The 19,305-nt window shown below is 42.4% G+C and overlaps 2 protein-coding genes across 7 annotated transcripts in view; one reads left to right on the forward strand and one right to left on the reverse strand.

Moving 5' to 3' along the window:
• TDP1 (tyrosyl-DNA phosphodiesterase 1) overlaps positions 1-16,930 on the reverse strand; it is a 104,139-nt gene extending 87,209 nt beyond the window's left edge. Inside the window, exons 1-5 of one of the 3 annotated variants that reach the window (XM_037832086.1) lie at positions 16,904-16,930; positions 8,878-9,428; positions 6,240-6,283; positions 4,319-4,374; positions 1,510-1,606 (exon numbers count right to left, since the gene is read on the reverse strand). In XM_037832086.1, the coding sequence (XP_037688014.1) occupies positions 1,510-1,606; positions 4,319-4,374; positions 6,240-6,283; positions 8,878-9,418 (738 nt within the window). In that variant the 5' untranslated portion in view covers positions 9,419-9,428; positions 16,904-16,930. Of the gene's footprint in view, positions 1-1,509; positions 1,607-4,318; positions 4,375-6,239; positions 6,284-8,877; positions 9,429-15,857; positions 15,958-16,609; positions 16,706-16,903 lie in introns of those variants that run through there. The other 2 variants (XM_037832085.1, XM_037832084.1) reach the window with 2 other exon arrangements.
• A 195-nt stretch (positions 16,931-17,125) lies between these two features.
• Positions 17,126-19,305, forward strand: part of EFCAB11 (EF-hand calcium binding domain 11) — a 181,674-nt gene continuing 179,494 nt past the window's right edge. For 3 of the 4 annotated variants that reach the window (XM_037832088.1, XM_037832090.1, XM_037832087.1), the window contains exons 1-2: positions 17,126-17,307; positions 17,847-17,942. In XM_037832088.1, coding sequence (XP_037688016.1) covers positions 17,233-17,307; positions 17,847-17,942 — 171 coding nt within the window. In that variant the 5' untranslated portion in view covers positions 17,126-17,232. The remainder of the gene's footprint in view (positions 17,308-17,846; positions 17,943-19,305) is intronic. The other variant, XM_037832089.1, reaches the window with a different exon arrangement.

The raw sequence follows: 19,305 nt of genomic DNA on the forward strand, positions 1-19,305 counted from the left end.
AAACAGAAGTGACACAATGAATTTCAGGCAACTGCTAAGGGAAGGCATATAAGTGCAAAAGGTGAGTCATAAGCTTGTAGTATGAAGGAAAGGAATGTTTAAAAAGTCTTCCCCAACCATATGAAATGCGGCAGGTTAATTCACAGGAGGAATGTTGTGAGGTATGTTTAAGGCTGATTATATTCAGCTATCACTGTTTTAATTTTTAAAAAATTAAACGTTTTTTAAGAGCTAACATATACAAGAGTGACAAAATATGAGTGAAGTTCTTATATCTTGTATGGGTGGGGAAATGAAAAAGAATCTGGGTTCTATGCAATTCACTCTTGACTCTACACTCCAAGAACAGAAATCTTCAGCCAATTTCGCTACGTTAATGGCAAGGAAAGAAACGGGCTATAAAAATATCTTTCCACAGCTGCTATGAATGGACTGATCACACCTCCTAAAAGCAATAGGAAAAGGTGAACATTACATTAGCCACTTTGTAACTGTTTCCATAGGAAGGAAATCATAAATATACAAAATTCTTTGGAATTCCTTACTTTTCTCCCAATTTCGCTTGATTCTTACCCAAAATGCCATCCCTAAAGATCCTTTCAGACATGGAATCTAAAACAACAGATCATAATGAAAATCCAAACTCATTTCTCACATATGGGGAGTGTTAGGATGAAATTATGGATACAAAGAAAGAAATGGCCAATGGATTTTTTGGGCCTCCTTTTCTGCCTTGCTTTCATTCCAGCAAGCCAAGCCGATACATTTGCTATGAGACTATCTAATGTCCCCTTATTAGGCTTGGATCATGGGCAGCATATGACTCACACAGCCAGTTTCTCATCAGGTTTGTTTTTACTCTACAGGTCTCTCCAGCAGACCTTAGATGCAATGAATGTGAAAAACAATCAGGGACTGAGGTTAAAGGCCTAATGGCAGTTAACAGAAGCTGCATAATGTGTCATGGTAAAAGGTAAGTTTTAAGTTGCACTCACAGGACATGTATACGAAGAAATACCTCCACAGCCACCAAACTGCATCTAGAGGACCTGTTCAGTACTGAAACTCAGGTTTTGAGAAGTGCAGTGACAAACGAGATGCAACCAGAGAATGGGCAGACTAGGGAAAGATCCAGAATCCAAGCTACCTCAAGTACAACTGAAGAAAGAGATTGCTTAAATCCAAAAGAGAGAAACTGACTGGGGTAGGAAAGATGACTTCTAATATATGAATCACTGACAGGTGCCAGGAGTAGACTTATTCTATGTGGTTCTACCGGGGAAAATCAGGGCCAATGTTTGGAAGCTAAAAAGAGGGAGATTTCAGGTCAATATAAAGAAAAATCTTCCTACCCACAAGGGCCTGCCACAAATGGGGCAGGCTAGCCAAATATCTGCTGGAGATGCTGGAGGGAGGATTCCCGCCCCAGGTGGGAGTGTGGGCTAAATATCTAAATTTCCTCCCAACTCTGAGTCTAAGCCCGATCTCAAAGGGCAATCAGAAGCTTACCTGGCAGAGGGAAACGTTCTCATAAGGCTTTGCCTGGGCTTGCAACTGAGCTTTAGCTTCCCATTTATCGCCATGTACAAGCAGAATTGGTCTATTCCTGCACAGAGATTAGAAGTATTTAAAATCATCTTTTATGAAATTAGATCCCAGTCTAGTTAAGGAATGCTAACCTACCACCCAAAATGTGTTTCTGAGTATGTGGTGACTAAGTACAGGTGCTGGTGTGGAGTAGAGCTCACTTAAGGCTCATTAACAAGTTAACTTTATAATGGGGCCCACATGACCCAATCCTGAAGCTATGCAGCAACACAGAAGGGGTTGTTATCACTCACGAAAGCCCTTGAGTGATTATTTTCTTTCATCCACGGATACATTAAATCATTATGCAAGTACTGCTGTAGACTCTAATGTTCTTTCCTTTCCCTTCTTTTGGACAAAGCAAAGGATTTATTCAATCACTGGCCCGACATTCACTGACTCCTCCTGAGTGCTGGGTCCTGTGCTGGGCCCTCAGGGCCCACTAGCAGGCAGTTAGATTTCAATGAAATAGTGCCCAAGGTACACTGAAATGCTTAATTTTGAATTCCAAAAGGATACCATAAAAACACGCTTCAGCAGGAGATTTAAAAGGCTTTTAAGGGAACCAAGAACTTCTCTAGATGATCCAAGTGAGATAATCCTTAGAAATCAACAAACCTTTGCAAGCTCCCCCAACAAATAAAAATTGGATTTTTCTCCAACATGCAATCAAGCTAGATTAAACAACTTGCAGGCCACTTGCACATTTACAAATCACATTGCAGAATGATTCTCTACCATACATGAAGGGACAACATTCAATTAATCAGCAGCATTATAGAAAATGCATTTCCAGTACTAATTCCTAACTACCTAATTCCCAATAGCTTTATTCTAACACATTAAGTAAAATAAAACTAAGAAACAAGCGCTCCTAATTTTTTCCTATTTAGAAAAAATTTTTACAACTGGAGACAAAGTACAGAGAATAATTTTAGAAATGCTCACATATCTTTTACCAAGAAACAAGAAAGATCATCAAATCATCAGGTTTTTCTAAAAATAAAAGATAGAACGTTACTAATAGAGGTGAAGTCCTTGTTAATTCCTTCAAATTTACTGGTTCTACACACGAGCATTAAAAAGGTAGCATTTAAACAACAAGAGAAGGGGATGCAAACCCTCACAATCTGAAGTGTTCTGTAAATAAATCCTGGGTTTACCTAAACTTGCCACTTAGGTCATTCCTCATTATGATGTTGTTGACAGTTTTCCCAAGAAGCATTAGGCAATAACTGGGGGGAGACTTTTCAGTCGTTTGACTAGTTACTGTGGGGCCAAAGGATACTAAAGAAGTTGTAGTCTTTATATTTTGCAAACACTTGGAAGGGGTGATAATTTGATTTCAAGGCCTTTGAGACCAACGGGCCATCAACTCTGAGAAGCAAAAGCAAAAGGCACCAATGCAATTCCCAGAGATGTTTATCCCCAGAAAGAGCCTGTGGTAGAGACTGCTGTCTCCCGATATCCGTTCCCCATGCTTCCTTCCTAACAAAACCACGATTTTATGTACTTGGTGAAAATACTAGATTTCCAGCTCTTTCAGGATGAGTTACAGTCATGAGATTGAGCACTGCTCGTTGAAATGTAAGCAGGTATTACCTGGGGCTTCCAGGAAGGCTGCTAAGAGTGGGCACCACCGGGACATGGGCCCTTCTGTCCTCCCTCTCCCTCCTTCCTTCTACCGAGAATGCAGATCCGTTATCTGGAGCTCTGTCTGCCCTCTTGGACCACAAGGTGACTCTGAAGACTGAAGTCACACACCCGGATGGTGGGTCAGAAGGACAGAAAGGAGGGGGGTGGTGGTGGTGGCTAAGTCCCTGACGACCAGGGAGCCTCAATCCAGACCATCTGGCATTCCTAGCTTGGAGATATTAATCTCTCTCGTTTAGCTGCTGTTATTTTAGGTTTTCTGTCACATGCAGCTAAAACTAATCCTGTGGGTTACAGGTCAAATATAAGCCCTTGAATGCCAAAGCTGCTTGGGAAATTTCAACAGAAATAATCTAGTGTTGATGATGAAGAACTTCCATAATCTGATGCCCTAAGTGCACCAAGGATTTCAAGGACTCTGACAATCATTTTACTGCATATGCATTCTTCCATTCTACTTGCTATTATGGGATTTTACTATGTAAATGTGTTATAAACAATGATGGGGAAAAAAAAACCAACAACGATGGGTGTCAAGTCATTGTGCAACGCTACCTTTATTTGGTCTGTATCGCCTAACGCAAGGCTGATACTGTCGAAGACAGAACTGAAAATTCATTACCTCTATAACGTGGATAAGGGAAGGTCCTATGATCCCCATTTATTAACTCCTAAACTAAAGGATACTTTGAAAAACAAAGAGATCCTCAAAAGAAAAAAAAGAAAAAAAAAAAAGAGCAGCAATGATCTGCTCATGAAGCCTGGCAAGCTGGCCACAGTTTGGCACACTTATAAGTCCAAAATAATCTTTTTCTTCATATTAGAATTGGAATTCATCCTTATCTTCATTTGGGCAGAGTACAGAGGAAAATGCTAAAATGTGTAGAAAGGATACATATGAGTCATTAGAATACACTTTAAAAAAATCGCTGTTTTCCCAATATAACTTTACATGATTTCATTGGTTTCAAAAGAAATATTTAAAAAAGATAGATGGCATTTGCTTGAGAAGTGCAAATCTTGTATTTTAAAGCCCTATTACAGTTTATGATATCATCTATCATTCCGTGGAACTCACCTGAACTCTCGCGGATACTGTTTTATGAGCCAGTCCACATCAAAGCAGTAGTTAAACTAGACAGGGGAAAAAAGAAAAGTAACTAAGCCACCTTATAATCCATACGGAGAACTTTTTGGTTATTAAATTGAAAGAAACTCTAGATTGATGATGTACTACCCATATTATTTAGAAACGTAGACAGTTATGCTGTTATACTCATAACATATGTCTTGAAGGGAATACACTGTTAAAGCTACCTGAGTAAATGGAGCAGACCTGCTTGAGAAAACAGGTTCTAAAGAAATGATCTCTGCATGCTTTGTATTTGCAAAGCATTTGTTACTACATGATTTCTAACAGATCTCTGAATAACTTAAATAAAGGGGGTTTATAAATTTATCCCCCTTCTCCTCAGTGGTTATAAAAAGACAGATACCTGAGACAAACATGCCAGGACTTTTAGAAAAACATTTCCTTTCAGCCTAACTTATAAGCTAGCTTTGTAAACAGGCACCTGGGATGAACACCGTGCCGGTTTGGATATACTATGTTCCCCAAGAAGCCATTTTCTTTAATGCAATCTTGTGGGGGCAGAACTATTAATTTTTTTGATTAGAGTGTGACCTCTTGATTGAATATTTCCATGGAGAATTGACCTTGCCCATTTAGGGTAGGTCTTGATTAGTTTACTGGAGTCCTTTAAAGGGAGCTTACACAGAGCAGCTGAGAGAGACTTCTAGAGAGACATTTGGTGATGCTTAGAGATGCTCAGAGTTGTGGACAGAAGGATGTTTGGAGATGCTAAGCTAAAGATGCACAGGAGCTAAGAGAGGACAAAACGCCCTGAGAGCAGCTGAGAGAGACATTTTGGAGACAGCCACTGAAAGCAGATGCATGCAGACAGTTGGAGATGATAACCCAGAGTTTGCTCTGGAGAAGCTAAAAGAGACAAGCCCAGAGACGTTTTGGAGAAGCCATTTTGAAATGCAACCCAGGGGCAAAGGACTAGCAGACGCCAGCCATGTACCTTCCCAGCTGACAGAGATGTTCCGGACACCATCGGCCTTTCATCAGTGAAGGTATCCTCTTGTTGATGCCTTAGTTTGGACACTTGTATGGCCTTAGGACTGTAAACGTGTAACCAAATAACCCCCCTTTATAAAAGCCAATCAGTTTCTGGCATTTTGCATAATGGCATTAGCCAACCAGAACAAATATTCACCAGGTTTGTAAAAAATCACATCTTGACCAGAAGAACTCCTGCACTGGCCCCTCCCCACAGCAGGGTGATTCTCAGCCTTTCTCCTGGACATAAAAACTCAAGCTGGCTTGGAACACAACAGCAAACTCCCCTGCATTCCAGCTGGAGACCAGGGGTCCCGAGGTGAAGCCAAACATGAAGGTCCCAGGAAAGCTTTGCCTTGTTCAGGGAACGTGGCCCTTTTTCCTGACTATTTGAGAGCCTGGAGCAATTAAGTGCTTTATTAACATGAAGGGACTGGCTCTGTCAGGTAGGAGCAATCAAACCTCCTCATATATTTTTTTGGTAAGCACAGGAAACAGGAAATTTTTTTTTCTTTTTCTAAATCAAATCAAACATGACTTGGCCTTCACCACTCCACCCATTCCTCCTGGGATTTGTCCTGGAGTATGATGAGGTTATCAGTATCCCACAAGGAAGTCTCTCAGGCTGGAGTTTCCAAACTGACTTCTGGCCAAGCTAGAGTCAAGAGCTCCACTGACAGGTGCATATGTGTTCTGTGCCATTAGCCATGGATCCCACATCTTTGGTGCTTTGTGCCAGCCAACATGGATAAGCCATCTTGGGGACCCTGCACAAACTGAGACAAAGGTCTCTATCTCTCCTATTTCCTTCTGGAGCTGTTTAATTATTTGTCAACTTCCACACAAAGAAAAAGCAATTTAACTGTAAACTCACCTGAGCTGAAGAAACAAGTGTCCCAAACAGCGGAGATAAAATATCTGAGAAGACAAAACATATAAATCTCATTTACACTCAGATAAAAATCCCCTGGTAATAATACTCACAATTAACTTATTAGTCACTGGCAATCAAACTTTGGTTTAGAGAAACTGGTGAACTGAAAAGTTACTACAAAGCTAGACTTAAATGTTTACTAAAATTCTAGAAAATTTTTCCCTATGCTATTTTATGTTTATTATACATTATCTTACAAAATACAATGTAAAATTAAAACCTACAATTTTGGAAATGGATGACTGGTCATTTTTAGAAACTATCAACAAGGATGATCATGATACGTGTCCTTCTTTCCAGATCTCTGAGTTTTCACCTCCTTGAAGGACCCACTCAAGTCCCTCTTCAGGGAACTTCCCCAGCCCTGGCCTAGCAAGCTCGGTCTCCTCTAAAGCCACGGGAAGTGTGCTGACATCCTGTGAATGGAAGGGCAGAGGCACCCACAATTCCAAACTCACATTGCTAGTGTTCGGAGGTCCCACCTTACACCCAGTCGCGCTTTATTTCAGCTGGATGGAAGGCTCACTTCCTACACCCGTGAGAGGACATACTTCACCATCATCGCGTCCTTGGTCATAATGGCTGCCACTTGTATGGGACCCAGGAGGTTCCAGGCACCATTCTGGGCACTTCTTATGTATTAACTGACTCCTCACAACCATTTTCCGAGGTAGGTTCTGTTATTCCTGTTTTATTGGTGAGGAGAATCTCCTTAGGAGGCCGCCCCGGCCACATGGCCAGCAAGTGGCAGAGCTAGGATTTGAACCCAGGCTGCCTGACTCCAGCACCTCTGCTCTTAATACTAAACACCTCTGAGGATTAAAAGTGGGCTTATTCATTTATTTGACAAATATTTATTAAATGCCTCCTGTTGTCCAGACATCAAGCTAGATGCCAGGTACAAAGGTTTAAAAACAAACTAACAAATACTCTTAAGGAAGCACTTACGTTAATGGGCAAGTCACATCATCAAGAGATAAACTGCAATGCACTCCTTCATGCTGTTCCTCCAAGCTGCCCCTTCTAGCTCCTCCTCTTGCTCTCTTTCTAAAGTTTGCCCATCTTTCAAGGGCCATTGGGAGGCCCTTCTCTTCCATGAGATATCCCCTGAAACAATCTACGATTATGGCAGATGTCAGAGCAGTATATCACAGCAGTTAGGGGCATAGACATTGATGGCAAAATGCCTGGATTCAAATCCCAGCTCTACCATTTACCAGCACCGTGACCTTGGGCAGGTTATTTAATTTTTCTAAACTGCAGATCTGTTATCTTTCCAAGGAGGATACCTGTAATATCTACTTATGGGGCTGTCATGAGGACTAAACAAGGTAAAAGGGGTAAAAGTGCCCCTCCATAACTGGCACCTTCTAAGCCCTTAGTTAATGTTACCTCCCCTTCCTCAATACCCTTGGGGCTTACAGCCAGTCTTTATTATTTTAATATATGCAGCAAAACCTTTCATAGTTCCCTAATTATTTCCTATGTCAAACTCTCTCAAACAAAGAAAGAGAAATACGGCTTATATATTTTTAAAGCACCTAGACAAGAGACTCCCAGTAAGAAAAAATAACCTGTAGAACAGAACTCTCTACAGTATGGAAAATTAAATGCACCAACATTTAAACATCATACAGAATGTGTAATTATATATTCAATATATAATTAAAATAGTTATCAACAGGGAGCATAAGCTATTCTTGAATACGGGCTAGACAAAAAGGTTAATCTGAAATAAGGGTATCAATGTTTATTGTGTGCATTTGTGCTGGTCACTGCGAATATGTTTTCCCCATTTTTCTGCCTTCCAACTTTAAAGACGAATAAACTGAAACTCAGAGAATGTTAGGTCATTTGTTAACCATCCATACTGCCAGTAAGTGGCAAGGCCAGGAGTCAAATCATATGTCTGATTCTAGAGCTCCTGTTGTTAACCCTACAGACACTCCCTGGGGAATAAACAAAGCCTCTCATCTTTTAATTTAGAACTGAATCAGCTACTTGCACTCTGGTACTCCTTTGGCTTCCTCACCAGAAACCTAAACCATGCTTTAGAGCCAGTGGTTCTCAAACATGAGCCTGCATTAGAATTTCCTACAGGGTGTGTTAAAACAGACTGTAGGGTGTCCCTCTCAGAACTTCAGATTCAGGGGGCCTGGAGTGGAGCACAGGAATCTGCATTTCTAACAAGTTCCAGGTGATGCTAGTACTGTTGGTCCAGGGACCACAAAGCAACAGGGCTGTCAAATATTAATTAATAAAGTGTCATTGATCAGGTTTAATCTTTAACTTCAAAGTGAAACTATTCTAAACATCCACTAACCGTTACAAGGGCGGGGGGAGGGGTTGGCTTACTGGGCTATGAGAAACACCCTCTTGTTTCTTGACCTAAGAAAACAGTTCTCTGTCAAATTAACACATTTGCTTGAAGAAATGGTTTTTGTTCTTTCTTCTGCAAGAACTTAAGACCAAAAAGAAGGGTCCTTGGAGGTCATTCTAGGTTGCCCTCCTTGTTCTACCAAGAAGGACACTGTCGAATACAGTTTGACAGCTCCTTGACATCCCCACATCCTCTTACCCTTGATGTGGAGGGCTCCAGAGTTGTACTTTGGCTTGATCCCTGAGACCCGAGTGAGATAGAATTGGAAGGGGTTCCCTTTGTCCAGCATGTCCCAAATGTCCTGGCCTTCCCCTGATGTTTCGTACTCGTCTACCTCCTCCTTGAGCCTGTGGCTGACGGGATTCTCAGTTTTTTGTACAGCACAGTCTTTGGGCAAAATGACTTTCTCCTCTTTGACCTCCACCTTCTCAGCCTGCTTCTGCTGCTCCTCGTCACTGCTGGAGAGACACCAACCTAGGTCTTCCTGGGAGCCACTTTTCTGCCTTTTGGGAGGTGAAATTTCTGGAACCGAATCTGTGTTGCTGAATTTCACAGGTGACAGTTTCCTCCTGTGGGCGGCTTTCCGAGCATCAGAACAGGTGTACCAGGGCTCATGTGCTGCTGCTTGCCCGGCGTGGGGGAGAGAAGAGGTGGACGGCTCGTCCAGTTTTGGCTTTTCATCCTCGCTTTCATCACTACTGGATATTGTCCACCTCCCATAATTGCCCTCCTGAGACATTATACTTCGTCTGAAAATGAAAGACAGAAGTATTATTTCCCATCCATGAAGCCATTGCCAAACTATGTTGCTCTCATATTCCCTGTCAGAGGAGCTTCTGTATAACATAAAGCATCTCTAACACTTGTCAGATGCTTGGCCACGTAACTAAGATCTCATAGACACAGTACCAGAATTTGCTATAGAAATTTCGCAAATAAAGTAAGAGCAAAAATCCTGGTCACCTTCTCTTCCCCTCCTCTGTCTTTCAATCTAGACTTTGTTCTTAGCAAGCTAGAAAAAGGGGTTAGAGGCAAAATCCAAAAAGAAACAAAAGTGTTAATTCTTGACCCTGAAGCTTCCAAGGCAGGCTGGGGGTTAAGGCCAATTTAAGAAGTTTTGAGAGTAATCCTGACAATGCTTAAATTCTTAATGTTAATTTGGAATACGAATTTATCCCACATCAAAGTACAGAAGCACACGATACCAAAGATAAGTTAGTTGTCAGAAAGCTTAACAGAGTCCTTAGACGTGGCAAATGATCACGTCTGTAAATACATTATCTAGAAGTATTTCTATGAGGACTCAACTAAAGAGATAATTATGCCTTCTGACACCTGCTACTATGTGGATGAACCCTGAAGACATGAAGAGTGAAGTAAGTCAGACACAAAAGGTATAGAATACGCAAATTCATAGACATAAATTAGAAATAGCTAGAATATGCAAATTCATAGACAGAAATTAGACTACTGGTTACCAGGTATAGGAGAATGGGGAGTTAATGCATAAAGGGTGTAGTGTGTCTATTTGGGGTGATGGGAAAGTTTAGGTTGTATATGTCTCCACAATTAAAAAAAAAAAAGCATGACTATAGAGACAATGACAATTAAATGCAATACGTGATCCTGGACTGGATCTAATAACAGAGGAAGAAATGCCCAAAAGGACATTATTAGGACACATTAAAAAAATGGAATATAGGCTGCAATCTTTATAGCAATATTAGATTTCTTGAACTTGATAACCATACTTAAGGGTGGTTACATAAGTGAATATCCTTGTTCTGAGGAAACGTGACACTATCAAGTGTTCAAGGAGCATGATGTATACCACCTACTCTCAAATATTTAGAACATAGATAGGTGGATGGATGGATGGAATTCACAGCAAACGTTAAGTTGGTAGATACGGATATCTGAGTGTGGAGTATGTTGGAGCTGTCTGTATAGATTTTGTATTATTTCTACAACTGTTGTAAGTTTGAAATTATGGCCATGTCGTAAGTCAAACTACTAAAACTTGCATAAAAAGAACATGTACTGAAGCAAAACACTATTTTATTTTCTAAATCACAAATTTCCACTTTCTTGCTCCCACAAGAGGAAAATACACGAAACAGATACTTATGGTTGTTACTAGTTAGAGGAAAAAGGGCTAGGTGGATTTTCCAGGTATCTAAAGAACAGTCCCTTAATGTGAAACTTTAAAAAACATTTTAGTACAAAACCCAGAGGGAAATTGTAAAATCCAAGAAAGAGCTGCACTCAGATTACTGACAGAGTGTCTTTAAATTTTTGCTCTCATTTAAAGAAAGAGAACAGGATGCCTTATGAGTGCTGTGCCAGTTTGAATATATTGTGTCCCCCAAACGCCATTATCTTTGATGTAATCTTGTGTGGGCAGACGTTATCAGTGTTGATTAGATTTCTTCGAGTGTTTCTTTGGAGATGTGCCCCACCCAGCCGTGGGTGATGACTCTGATTGGATAATTTCCACAGAGGTGTTGCTCCAGCCATTCAGGGTGGGTCTCAGTTGAGTCACAGGAGCCATATAAATGAGTGATGGACAGAGAGAACTCAGTGCGACTGAGAGTGAATGTTTGAAGAGGAGCTACAGCCAAGAGGGACACTTGGAAGAATGCATGGAAGCTGAAAGAGGAGCTGAAGCTTACAGAGACATTTTGGAGACGGCCGTTGAAAGCAGACTCTTGCTCCAGAGAAGCTAAGAGAAGACAAACACCCCAAGAGCAACTAAGAGTGACATTTTTGAGGAACTGCAGCCTAGAGAGGAACGTCCTGGGAGAAAGCCATTTTGAAACCAGAACTTTGGAGCAGATGCCAGCCACGTGCCTTCCCAGCTAACAGAGGTTTTCCGGACACCACTGGACATCCTCCAGTGAAGGTACCCAATTGCTGATGTGTTACCTTGGACACTTTAAGGCCTGAAGACTGTACCTGTGTAATGAAATAAACCCCCTTTTATAAAAGCTAATCCATCTCTGGTGTTTTGCACTCTGGCAGCATTAGCAAACTAGAACAGATTTTGGTACCAGGAATGGGGTGCTTTTGCTGCTGAGTTTGCAAATACCAAACATGTTGGAACGGCTTTTTAAATGGATAAGGGGAAGATTCTGGAAGAATTGTAAGGTGCTTGACAGAAAAGGCCTGGACTGCTTTGAAGAGACTGTTTGTAGAAATATGGACTCTAGAGATACTTCCGATGAGGCCTTGAGCAGAAATGATGAATGTGTTGTTGCGAATTGGAAGAGAGGCAATCCTTGTTTTAAAGTGGCACAGAATTTGGCAAAATTGAGTTCTGGTATCAGATGGAAGGAAGAATTTGAAAGTGACAACCTGGAATACTTAGCTGAGGAGATCTCCAGACTACGTGTGGAGGATGTACCCTGGCTTCTCCTTGCAGCTTATAGTAAAATGCGAGTGGAGAGAGATAAACTTAGAACTGAACTCTTGGGTTCAAAGAAACCAGAAGCTGATGGCTTGGAAAATTACAGGCTTCCAGGGGGTGGAATCCCAGAAGCTACAGTTCAACGTGAGGATGTAACCAAACATGGAACCCAACCACCATTTCACTACAAGCCAAGACTGGAAAAGGAGTTAAGCAGAAAGGATTTGTGGAAAGTCCTATTGTCTGATGGCTTTGACCCCTGTGTTCTTCATGCGAAGCCAACAGAAATTTTGCGAGATCTTTATAGACAGAGCCATTGCCAGTCTGGACTGGAGGAGACAGACAAGGAACAAACTGAAGGAAAAATTTCTTCAAAGACAGAGCCATGGAGGTTGAGGTCTGGAGTCAAGAGGCCTTAGGCTGGGAGAGTGGAGCAGCTCACACGCATGGAAAGGGTGAGTTTGCCCCAGAGGTCGCGGGTGAGCATTCCGCCTCAATGCTCTGGAAGAGTTTTGCCACCCCAGGTCCCAAACAGGGTGGAGGACATTTCCAGGGAATTGGGGAGAGCCTGGCTGCCACTACACTGTTCTGAAGGGGTTGAGTGTATGCCCCAGAGATGGAAGGGAATCCGGGAGCTGCCCCGACGTTTGAGGAGGGTGGGGCCAAGAAGGTGGTCTCCCCAGTGTGTGGATATGTTGCAGCACTCACCTAAGCATTTGTAGAGGAAAGGGCGGCTGCAAAGGCCCTTAGGAAGGGTTAGACTCCCAGTCTCTCAAGCCCCAAGGATGCAACCTCGCTTTGTTAATGACTCTCAGACTTTGAAATCTAATGGAGTTTGTCCTGCAGGTTTTAGGAACTGTTTTGGTCCTGTGAACCCTGCTTTCCTTTCAGGTTTTCCTTATGGCAATGGGAATGTTTATCCTAAGAATGTCCCTCCTTTGTATACTGGAAGCACATAACTTGTTCTAAGTTCACAGATCCACAGCTAAAGGAAAATTATGCCTTAGGACTGACCACGCCTATAACTGATTTTGATGGAATCTTGTACTTAACTATTGTTACTCAAATGATTTAAGTTTCTGTGATATTGTTGTGGGATGAATGTATTTTGTATATGGAAAGACAATGTCATTTTGGGGTCCAGGGGGTGGAATGTGCCAGTTTGAATGTATTGTGTCCCCCAAACGCCATTATCTTTGATGTAATCTTGTGTGGGCAGACGTTATCAGTGTTGATTAGATTTCTTCGAGTGTTTCTTTGGAGATGTGCCCCACCCAGCCGTGGGTGATGACTCTGATTGGATAATTTCCGCAGAGGTGTTGCTCCAGCCATTCAGGGTGAGTCTCAGTTGAGTCACAGGAGCCATATAAATGAGTGATGGACAGAGAGAACTCAGTGCAACTGAGAGTGAATGTTTGAAGAGGAGCTACAGCCAAGAGGGACACTTGGAAGAATGCATGGAAGCTAAAAGAGGAGCTGAAGCTTACAGAGACATTTTGGAGACGGCCGTTGAAAGCAGACTCTTGCTCCAGAGAAGCTAAGAGAGGACAAACACCCCAAGAGCAACTAAGAGTGACATTTTTGAGGAACTGCAGCCTAGAGAGGAACGTCCTGGGAGAAAGCCATTTTGAAACCAGAACTTTGGAGCAGACACCAGCCACGTGCCTTCCCAGCTAACAGAGGTTTTCCGGACACCATTGGCCATCATCCAGTGAAGGTACCCAATTGCTGATGTGTTACCTTGGACACTTCATGGCCTGAAGACTGTAACCGTGTAACCAAATAAACCCCCTTTTATAAAAGCCAATCCATCTCTGGTGTTTTGCATTCTGGCAGCATTAGCAAACTAGAACAAGTGTGGTTTACCAACACTGTGGCACTGTGTTCACAGGACTCACATTCCTAAAAAAGGGCTTGATCCTACATCAGAAGACTTGTAAATGAATATACATTTGTTTCAAGCTAAAAAAAAAGAAAAAAAGAAAAAGAGAAAAGAAAAAACTGCTTTTAAGGAGATGTATCTATCAATTTTCACAATTTCTCACCTGATTTTTTCAATTAACTCCCAGTCAAGTCAGATACGATTCTCCTGTAAATTACAGATTTCCAGGAACTTTTAAGCATAAGTATCTACGACCATAATTTGCCCCGTTCTTCATGGCTCAAGGTAACTATTAACTGTATCTGACACAGACAGTGTTTTACAGACATAGCTTTAGGGACTACAGAGATGGAGCCATTTGCTCCTAGTAGTGCTCCTACAATCTCTCTACATCTTTTGAGCTCTCAAGCTGCTTTTTAAGTTTTCTGTCCATTCCCTCTGGGTCCAGCCCACTTCTAGGAGCTGTTGGAACTCAAATGCAGGTCTTTCCCTAAATTGTTTTTGGAATGATAATACCTATTGTTAGCTTCTGAATGCCAGGTTCTTTCCATAAATGAGATTCAGATTGATTTACTACTTAAAAGCTACTTAAGCAGTTCAGAGGTTTTTTGCTTGTTTTTATTGTTTTACACTTAGGATCTCCTAGGGTTCTAGACTCTAGAGACTGCTGGATAGAGTTTACACTGTCACAATTCACTTTGAGAGAACTATTTTGGTGGCTACGGTTTTTCACTTCAAAATCTGTATCAGAATAAAAGAACTACCTTAGGGAAAAAGACTCAGAATGTTAGCTCTAGCTTCCTTTGAATTCTAAAACTGCTTTAAAGCAAGGTACTTAGTAAAAGAATCTTCAATTAAAAGTCCTTAGGCCATTCTCTCAAGATTCCTTCCGCATTTGAAAGCAAATACAAGGTCTCAGAGTTTTCAGATGAGAGTTCAGCTTCTTCTGTGAGAAAAGGTGGCAGTTACAGACATTTTAGCAGACACCAAAATCCCTTCTCCGGATGAATTAAATATTGTAGCCTATAATGCATATAAATAAAATAGAATTAAACTCTGAGAACTCCCTAAGTATTTATCTTTAGCACCTCTATGAGCTATACAGAGAATTTCTAAAGTTTCTAGATTTATCAATTTTATCTACTTTCTAGAACCACAAAGGGGAGGGCATAATTCAGTCCAACAAAGTAAGAAAATGGGTAAAAAAAATTTTACAACCTTTTAGTCATTTCCCAGAGAACAAAGCTGTTTTTTTCTGCTCTATATACAGTTTTTTTGTTTTTTTTAAGTTTTGGACCTATTTGCACAAAAAATATGCCTGTTGTTTACCAATAAAATTTTGTGGATGAAGGGAAGTCCTTTTAGAGCTGCTAGCTCTTCCTCTCCCCCTACCACCCCAGACCCGGCACGACCCAGCTGGGGCTCTTACACCTCCAGCAGCTTCTCAAAGAGCTTGTAGACCACCAGGTGTGCCTTGGAGTCCAGGCTCTTCAACCTAGGCCTTGTGTGGACAGGAGCAGATGCATATGGGCCTCTTTTTCAGACCCAGCCATTCACAGCTGGTAAATGCGCACTTGGGCAGGTTACTTTGCTGCTGAGCCTCAGTTTTCTCATCTGTAAAATGAGTATCATACCTATCTCCATGAATTCCTTCATTCATTCAATACATACTGGGCAGCTACCATGTGCCAAGCACTGGGAAAAAGCAGTGAACAAAACAAAAACTAGAGGTTTCTGGCCTAGGAGACCTTACATTTCAAGGGAGGAGAGGCGAGGCGGGGGACCCAAGAACTCGCCAGAACATAGCGGTCCGTGCACCGTGGCCAGGCCTGCAGTCCCGCCCCGCAGGAGACAACGACTAGCCCGCGCCAGCAGCAACGGCAGAAGTACCTGAGGTACCCGGAACCCGCAGTCGCCTCGAATCCCGGCCCTCCGCGGCCGCCAGCGCTCGCCCGCGGTTCGAACCTTCCACTCCGCGGCGCGCACCTCGGGCCCTGCCCCTTCCCCTTCCGGGAGACCCGCCGCTGGGTCCTAAAGGCCGCCGGCTCCACGAGCCGCCGGGTGCTCCCTGAAGAGGGACATCTGGCCTCCTCCAGCCCTCCTCTCACCAACTTACCACCTCTTCTTCAAAACGTTAATTAGAAAAACTCATTCCCTTTACAGGGATTTTTCAAAGAGAGCTTCAGGGTCCCGGGACCCGAGGCAGGGGTGCTTTCTAAAGGTAGAGAGAGATGATCAACTGAGGTTAAAGGCAGCTGCGGACCGTGCGACCTGTGTCCTGGCTGCAGCGGGCTCGCCTGGGGTGCAGACTTAAAATCTTCTGTAACATGGAAGGTTAAATGTGCTCCCGTCCGACTCTAAACGTGGAGAGCTTGTCTGAGTTTTGTAAATCAGATTTGTGTGTATTTGTGTGTGCGTGTGGGTGTGTGTTCTTTTTAATCTTAGTGCTTAGCCAGGAGAGATCCGGGTCTGCGATAAACTCATTTGCAAAGCGAAACCCTCTCCATGTTTCCTGCCCTGCATTTGTTGCGGAATTTGGGCCCAGTGCTGTTTATGCTATTTATTTTTGGCGTTTCTTATAACTCAGCATCTCTCCCAGAGGATTGAGTGAAACGTCCTAACGGCTCCTTTCATTCACTCACCGCACGTCGTCTTTGTGCCAGGTACTGCGCTAGGTGCTGGGGTTGCACGGGAGGTAGGGTAGCTGCTTCAGCAGAGTTCGACCCCAAGGTCTTGCTGATCTGAACGTGAATCCTGAACTTAGCTCATTTTGTTTGGTTCCTTTTAAGGCTTTGTTCATACTCTTTTTGTTTCTCCTATAATGCTTAGTAGCATAGTGCTGTAGACACAGGAAATGATCAAAAGTAACTTATTGCATGACTGACAGAAGAGTGACAGAGACAAAGTAATCAAGCACCACGACATTGAAACGGTACCTAAAGGAGCCGGTTCCTCAGCGGCGCCCAAGGAGTGAAGGGGAGGAGATGGGGCGGACCCAAAGGCTGGGGGCGTGTCTGGGGGGCGTGTCTGGGGCCTCCGCGCCATAGGATGTTCCGAGGAACCGCTGTTAAACAAAATCTCTGGCCAATAGCACTGCGGAATCATCTCCAGTGGCTCTCCGGCCGTCCAATGGGAGAAGGCGTTGGAGGTGGGCGGGGAAGTTCGCTAACTGAGGAGCTGTGCGTGGCCGCCGTGGGCTGCGAGTTGGGTTCGGGTTTTGCGGCCCGTGAGTTGGGTTCTCCAGTTCGACCTTGTGGAGGTCACTATGTTTTTCGCCGAAGTCGGGGCCGGGCCGCGGACGTACGAAGCCAGCCCCTCGGAGCACAGGAAGTGGGTGGAAGTAGGTGTCTGGGACTTTCACTTGACCCGGGCTCTCACTTCTGTCACCGCGCCTGGGTCTCACTCAGCCTCGTAGTACAGACAAAAATTGGTTTATCCTTTCCCAAGGCCACGGTTAATGACTGAGCCTAGACCTGCAAGGCTGCTGGCTCCCCGTCCAGTTCCCTGGCGATCTCCAGGTTCCTTGCCTTCTTTTCTCCCAACCCCAGCGATCTGGTCTACTAATAGCATCTGCTCCTGCGCCTTCCTCTCATAGCCAGCCACCCTTTGTCTCATTTTCCTAATTCCAGGGCTGAATTTTGGGTAGAGTTTATCCCCAGTTGATTAAAGGAATTAATTTGCGTTAGTCCAGGGATTACAGCATTTGAATTTTTTAGAAATTTTAACCCATCAAGATCTCTTCAGAGCTAAGATTAGGTACAAGGAAACCCCATTTCCGAGCCCTACTGCTGGGCCGAGTTTTAGATTTTTGAAGTAAAATTTAAGATAAACTATCAACAGCGTTTGTCTTACTGACTAAAGATATTTAATGTTCTTTAGGTATTTAAAGCATGTGATGAAGATAAGAAAGGCTACCTAAGCAGAGAGGACTTTAAAGTTGCTGTTGTAATGCTGTTTGGGTACAAGCCCTACAAGGTAGAATTTACTTTATGTATTTGGGGATGGGGTAGACGATGCAGTGATGACTGGATCCTAAGTAAAGTGCAGAGGACTAGTTTAGAATGTTTCTAAAGCTAATCCCTGCTTTAAATCCTTGCCTTATAAGCAATTTCAGAGACTGCCCAGTGCTGGATGGCAGTCTTTCTTTAGAACCCTGCTCAAGGCAGGATTAGAATTCTGTCTTACCACAGTCGAGGACACCTATCTCACCACTGGGCTGCTAATAATTATAATAAATATGAGATGCTAAAGAGAAGTGTCAAGAGGATGGGAGGGGAGGTTGTAACAGAACTTCATGGAGGAGGTGACATGCAGCCTTTTTCTCTTAAATATTTGTTGTTGTTGTTTAAATTAAGAAAGTAACACATTAACATGGTCAGAAAATTTAAGCAGTACAGAAAGGTATAGAGTTGAAATCAAATCCTCTCCATTCCTCCCAGAATGTCCCTCTCCTCAGAGGTCACCATTACTAACAGTTTCTTGAGCATTTAAAAATTTTCTGTGCATGACAAGTGCATATATATGCATAGCCTGCTATTGAAAACATAAGTGGGTTCATACTATGCTCACTTTTGAAAACTTTTTTAAAAAACTTAGTAGAGCTTGGACACTTTTCACACAAGTTCATATTCTGGTAAGCTCATATTAGTGAAATCATACAATGTCATTTTGTGTCTGACTTGGTTCATTCAGTATTGTGTCCTCAAGGTTCATCCATCCAACATTATTTTTGAGGATTGCATAGCATTCCATAATATGGAGATATCATAACTTACTAAACCAACCCTTCCCTACTACTGGACATTCCCAAATTTTACCATTCTAAATAATCAATAAGCATCCTTTAACACATATGTTTACATACATCTCATTATTTCCTCTGAAATTTCTGGGTCAAAGGGTAATGTATTACTATTTTAAATCAGAAAATAAAATCAAAGTAATAAAATAATAACAAATATAAAAAAAAATAAAAATAAAAACAGTTGTACAGTGTCCTATTTAGCCAGTTCTCTTTTTTTAGTTATTTAGATTGTTCCATTTTTTTTCACTCTTACAAACATTGCTGCAATGAACACACTTATATATCGAAATATCCATATGTCTTTACGTCTTTGTGCATGTGTATCTGTGGAATAAATTTCTATAAGTACAACTGCCAGGTCACAAGATACACACATTTGAAATTTTGTTGGGTGTTGCTCTCCAGAAAACATTGCACTAATTTATAAATAATGAAACTTGAACTGAGTCTCAATGACCCTCCTACTTTGGTAGAATAAGTTTCCTGCTCACCCCATCTCTGTGCTGCTCCCCTTGCCTGTTACACATATTCTGG

Source organism: Choloepus didactylus, chromosome 4, assembly GCF_015220235.1.
Source record: "Choloepus didactylus isolate mChoDid1 chromosome 4, mChoDid1.pri, whole genome shotgun sequence".
NCBI lineage: Eukaryota > Metazoa > Chordata > Mammalia > Pilosa > Megalonychidae > Choloepus > Choloepus didactylus.